Source organism: Poecilia reticulata, unplaced genomic scaffold (genome assembly GCF_000633615.1).
Source record: "Poecilia reticulata strain Guanapo unplaced genomic scaffold, Guppy_female_1.0+MT scaffold_181, whole genome shotgun sequence".
Taxonomy (NCBI): Eukaryota; Metazoa; Chordata; class Actinopteri; order Cyprinodontiformes; family Poeciliidae; genus Poecilia; species Poecilia reticulata.
In genome coordinates this window covers 901,526-907,053 of record NW_007615018.1, presented here as the reverse complement: position 1 = coordinate 907,053, position 5,528 = coordinate 901,526, and the positions used below count along the sequence as shown (strand labels likewise).

At 45.1% G+C, this 5,528-nt stretch overlaps 2 protein-coding genes across 3 annotated transcripts in view; both read left to right on the top strand.

The window, feature by feature from the left end:
* Positions 1-115: 115 nt before the first annotated feature.
* On the top strand, positions 116-2,686 carry dapk2a (death-associated protein kinase 2a). The gene is made up of 5 exons (XM_008402130.2): positions 116-316; positions 1,279-1,354; positions 1,441-1,593; positions 1,678-1,723; positions 1,979-2,686. The coding sequence occupies exons 1-5, from the start codon at positions 199-201 to the stop codon at positions 2,684-2,686; spliced, it is 1,101 nt and encodes a 366-aa protein (XP_008400352.1). The 5' UTR covers positions 116-198.
* A 738-nt stretch (positions 2,687-3,424) lies between these two features.
* LOC103460106 (death-associated protein kinase 2-like) overlaps positions 3,425-5,528 on the top strand; it is a 12,186-nt gene continuing 10,082 nt past the window's right edge. The window contains exon 1 of one of the 2 annotated variants that reach the window (XM_008402107.2): positions 3,425-3,708. In XM_008402107.2, the coding sequence (XP_008400329.1) occupies positions 3,647-3,708 (62 nt within the window). In that variant the 5' untranslated portion in view covers positions 3,425-3,646. Of the gene's footprint in view, positions 3,709-4,910; positions 5,005-5,528 lie in introns of those variants that run through there. The other variant, XM_008402106.2, reaches the window with a different exon arrangement.

Here is a 5,528-nt window from a genome sequence, read left to right as displayed (position 1 = left end):
GATGGATGGATGAACAGATGGATGGACGGATGAACAGATGAACAGATGCATGGAATCGTTCGGTCAGCTGACCGTTACGTTCCTTTCGGGTTTGTCCGTTCTGTTTGTGTTTCCTGGATGGTTGTGTAAAACCTTCCACTCGCTGTAATCTGGAATAATCCCGGTGTCTAATCCCGCTGTCTGCAGCCAGAAAACATCATGCTGCTGGATAAGAACGTGGCGCTGCCCAGGATCAAGCTCATTGACTTCGGCCTCGCCCACACCATCGAAGCCGGGGTCGAGTTCAAGAACATCTTGGGAACGCCGGAGTTCGTAGGTGAGGTCAGGTCCGACCGGCAAGGTCCAGCCGGCCAGGTCCGATCTGCCCGGTCTGATCGGCCCGGTCCGACCGGCCCGGTCCGACAGGCCAGGTCTGATCGGCCCGGTCCGACCGGCCCGGTCCGACCGGCCAGGTCCAACCGGCCAGGTCTGATCGGCCCGGTCCAATCGGTCCGGCCCAGTCCAATCGGTCCGGTCCGGTCTGATCGGCCCGGTACAATCGGCCCGGTCTGACCGGCCCGGTCCAATCGGCCCGGTCCGATCGGCCCGGTCTGATCGGCCCGGTCCAATCGGTCCGCCCTGTCAGACTTCAGACTGACTTCATGTTTCTGCAGATTGTCTGTTGATCCTTCTTGCTTTTTCAAAGTTTGGCCAGTTTTTTAACAGCTGACTGTTAAACATGGTCTGGAGGAAACTTCAGCCTTTATGACATTTTTCAGCTGGTAGTTTTGCTTTTCGAACTCCACCCGGCGCCTCGGCCTTTCGAACTCAACCCGGCGCCTCGGCCTTTCGAACTCAACCCGGCGCCTCGGCCTTTCGAACTCAACCCGGCGCCTCGGCCGCCTGTCCCCATAAATCAATCCATCCCAACACCAAACTCAATCATTTCCACTTGTACAATTTATCGTTTGCCTCTCTGCCAAAACCTGGATGAGTTTCAGTTTGGTGCTTTGGTTTCAAGCAGCCCTTTTTTTAAGGACAGTTTCGTTTCATAATTCATTTTATTTGTTGTTTACAATATTATTATTTATCGCAATAAGTTTTGGGGCAATTATCGTCCAGCAAAATGTATTATTGCGACATTCCTGCTGACACATTTACTCCTCATGAAGGCTTTGATTCTGAGGGATTCATACATATGAACTCCAGGAATGACGTTTATGACATTCTGACCTAGAAAAGTGATTTCTGAGGGAAATACCCCAGTTGGCTCGTACTTCGCCTTGTTTTCTGTTTCAGCTCCAGAGATCGTGAACTACGAGCCGCTGGGGCTGGAGGCGGACATGTGGAGCGTCGGAGTGATCACCTACATCCTGCAAGTGACCCGGAGCGTCCTGAGCAGAACCGCCGCCTCCAGAACCGTACGGGGCGAGCCGGGCAGTGATGTTTGTCTCGTTCCAGGCTGAGCGGGGCGTCTCCGTTCCTGGGGGAGACCAAGCAGGACACTCTGGGGAACATCTCCGCTGTCAACTACGAGTTCGACGAGGAGTTCTTCGGTCACACCAGCAACCTGGCCAAGAAGTTCATCAGCCAGCTGCTGGAGAAAGACAAGAGGTAACGAATGAGGTGCGATATACTCCCCGCAGGAAGGTGGCGCTCATGATCTGAGGAGCTCGTTATTCTGTCTTTGTCTCCAAGGAAGAGGTTAACAATTCAGGATGCTCTCAACCACCCTTGGATTAAGGTAATCCGCCATCCAGTAGCCTGGCGCCGTCAGGGTGTGAATGAATGAATGTAGCGTTGTGAAGCGTTTCTGGTATTTTGGCTTGATGGAGCGCTACATTAGTACAGGCCATTCAAGGTTTATGGATCCAGGAGAGCATGTTTAGGATACAAGATGCTTGTTCATGAGATCATTCTAGTTTCCAGAACCTTGGGGACCAGAGTGAAGGCTGAAAGCTTTCCTTTGTTCTGTCAACTCTCCTTTTGGATCTTCCAGTCCAACCAGCTCAGAGAGGAGAATAAAACCCAAGAGCCGAAGAAACGGGAACGCCGCCAGCTGAAGACCAAACGTCTGAGAGAGTACACCATCAAGTGCCACTCCAGCATGCCGCCCAACAACACCTACGTGAACTTTGAGCGCTTTGCTCAGGTGGTGGAGGACATTGACCAGATGGAGGGCTCGTTCTTCAGCCTGGCTGCGGCCCACGACTCCCTGCAGGAGGACATCGACGCCTTGGTCTCCATATACAATGAGAAGGAGGCCTGGTACAAGGAGGAGAGCGAGGCCGTGCGGCACGAGCTCTCCCAGATCCGCTACGAGTTCCGGAAGGTGGAGGCGTCCAAGAGGAGCCTGCAGGACGACATGCAGACCTTCGGCCGCGGCCTGGCCGCCGTCAGCGAGCGCTTCCAGGAGAGGCAGGGCCACTTCGACGCCCTGCAGCTGGAGCTCAGCAACGAGCTGAAGTGGGTGCAGGAGGCGGTGGGCTCCCTCCCAGCAGACGGAGGAGGTGGAGGCTATCCCAACTGCAGCTTCACCACCGTCTTCAACAACGACGTGAACGAAGCTCTCAAGGAGCTGCTCAGCCGCTCCTGTGGAGGAGAACTGCTGTCCGGAATCAACCTGGACCTCACTGAGACCGGGCAGNTACCAACATTTTATCTAGCAGATGCTAATGCTAAAGTAATTTACCAACATTTTATCTAGCAGATGCTAACGCTAAAGTATTAAACCAACATTTTATCTAGCAGATGCTAACGCTAAAGTAATTTACCAACATATCTAGTGGAAGCTAACGCTAAAACGCTACAGCAACATAGTTTTTAATGGAAGCTAATGCTAAAGTATCAACAAATTATTTATTGGAAGTTAATGTTAAAATAATATAACAACATATTTAAGCTAAAACACTAAATTTAGTCATGTTGATACCCAATTTGGCAATAACAAAGTGCATCCAACATCCTCTGTTTTTTCCTGTGTAAAGCCTGACCATTGTCAAAATGTCTTAAAATAAATCCATAAAATGATCCTGAAAATTTCAGCCTGGAAAAGAATGTTGGCGTGAGAACGATGTACGAACTTTAAACACAATAAATGTATAAATTCATATAAAAGTTTACTTTAATTTTTCTTTATTTGCTTGTAGAATTATCCATAAAGATTTTACACCAATTAGCTGCTGCTTTTCGTTTAAGTGAATGCGGGAGCTGAACGCGTACGGAAAGAGCCGCCAAACCTCATTAAAAGTAATGCAAATTAAATTTTACTTCAATTTCTACAAAGAACAGTGTTGGATATTTTTTTCATGACGTCATCTTCTGAATATTGTTCGATTGTTAATTAATTCGGCTTGAAAAGTACAGCTCAGAAGTCTTTATTTTTACAGGTATTTAACTTTTATTCTTGCTAGCAGAAGTTCACTGTTGCAGAGCAGCGCCGCATTAAATTGGCAGCTTTCAGTAAGGAGTCTTGTACGGAGTTCGGAGGCAACTTCGGTCTTCGTGTTTGGAGCAGAGCAGACAGATCGGGGACATTCTGGACCACGATGAACACATGAAGTAGTTATAAAGAAAAGGTTTGCTTCTAATAATCCAGCTGTCGGTCTCAACTTGTGACTTTAGTTTTCAGATTATTTCCAGGATAAAGAGCGAAACGGCTGCAGCCATGGAGTTATTCAAGCAGCAGGATGTGGAGGATTTCTATGAGATTGGAGAAGAACTGGGCAGGTATGCATGCAATATTCAACAGTTGTCGTCTGCATGAAGAAATAATTAATGATAATTAATGCTTATTTGATTAAAATAGATGATTATACATGTAACCCACATTGGTTTAATCCCTGGTTTAATCTCTGGGACAAACAGAAGCATTTCTCCTTGTAGCTTTTCCATTTTTTCCCCCAACTTGTAATCAGTTCCTCTTTGGAGGATAATCATGTTTCCTCCAAGATCTTTAGGAATCCAGGATGCAGAAATATCTGAGGATTCCTCGAAGAACGTCCAGATTTCTTGAGTGGTTTTATGTTCTTCTTGGAAATATGCAAATTTCCCCCAAACTTTTCCCTTTCATCTGTTTATAATGTTTTTGCTATGAAAACATTCAGACTTTCATGGATATTCTGGACTTTCTAAATGTATTAAAAGTCTGAAATCAACTGCAAAGAAATTATTTACACTTTTTTAACCCATAACAAACATATAAAAATGTCTTCTTGTCATGATGAAATTCTCATCTTCTTTAATTACATGCAGAGATTAGAAGATGATTAAAAAGTTCATTTATTTCAGTAACTCAATTTGTTAAATAAAACACAAAGACTGATGTTTTCCATTCCTTATTTCTGTTAATTATGATTTCCCACTTACAAAAAATTATATGTAAATATAGAATATTACATAAAACCAACAAAACAGAAAAGAGAAATGTGGGTTTATTACCTGTTAAAGGTTATTATTTTCAAAACATGCCTTTAATTAGACAAACGAAGCTTATTTGAACAAATATTAAAATGTATTGAATATAAATATTTACAGTTTTACGTAGCAGGATGTGTGTAAAGCATGAAGCAGCAACAATAAAATGAATTTATTTACATTTTCTGGGGAAAACGGAGTTAAATTTACATAATGTAAAGAGGGAACGGCTGCCGGTCCGACCTGAACTAAATGCTAATCATGATCTGATGTCACCAGGTGAAGCGCGGCTCTCCGTCAGAGACAGGAGCAGCTGCTCGTCTGATGAAACCTCTTTTTAAAGGCCTCCTCTATCTTTAGCAGCAGTTTTGTGCCTGAGCGGCGGCACGTCTCGGTGTTTGGTTACAAACTGGTCAGCAGAGGAAGCAGCCTTGGAGCTGGGTTAGACAGAGCTGCCGTGTTTTCATGGTTTCTGCGTGTTTTCTGTGTTTTTGCCCATACGTGTCCAGAAGCGTCTTTCTGCAGAATGTGTGCAGCACTAAAAACAGAAGTGAGACAGACAGAGATTATGATCAGAAAAGCTCCAGCAGAGCAAAACATCAGGTGGACGTCAGTCAGAATATCAGCTGTATTTTTTATCTATATGGGTTTTTTTTAGCTGCAGTTTTTCCTTTAGTAAAGAGTAAATAGTGAGAAAGTTGTTTAATTTAACAGTTTGAGCTGTTTCCTGCATGCAGCGCCCCCCTCAGGCCATCGCTGAACTTATTTCTGCAGAATTTCCTCCCAAACAGTCCAGGAATGAAAACTCTCCCAGAGTGAATCTCTGCCGGTTCAGGTGGAAGTTGGTGTTTTGGCCCAACCTCAGACCAGATCAATTCAATCAGTTTCCAGATCATTACTCAGCTCCACTCTTCAAATATGGCGGCCGASAGGAGGAAACGTGCAGCAAACTGTGAATCGTGCTGAAAACTCACGAATGATGCAATAAAAAGGAACAAACTAATAAAACATGCTACAACAACAGGAAATGGAAATAAAAGAGAAAATGCAACAAATAGCAAAAAGAATATCAAGTATGAACAGCAATGAACAGGAATCCTCCAGGCCACTAGGGGGAGTCAGTGATACGACAA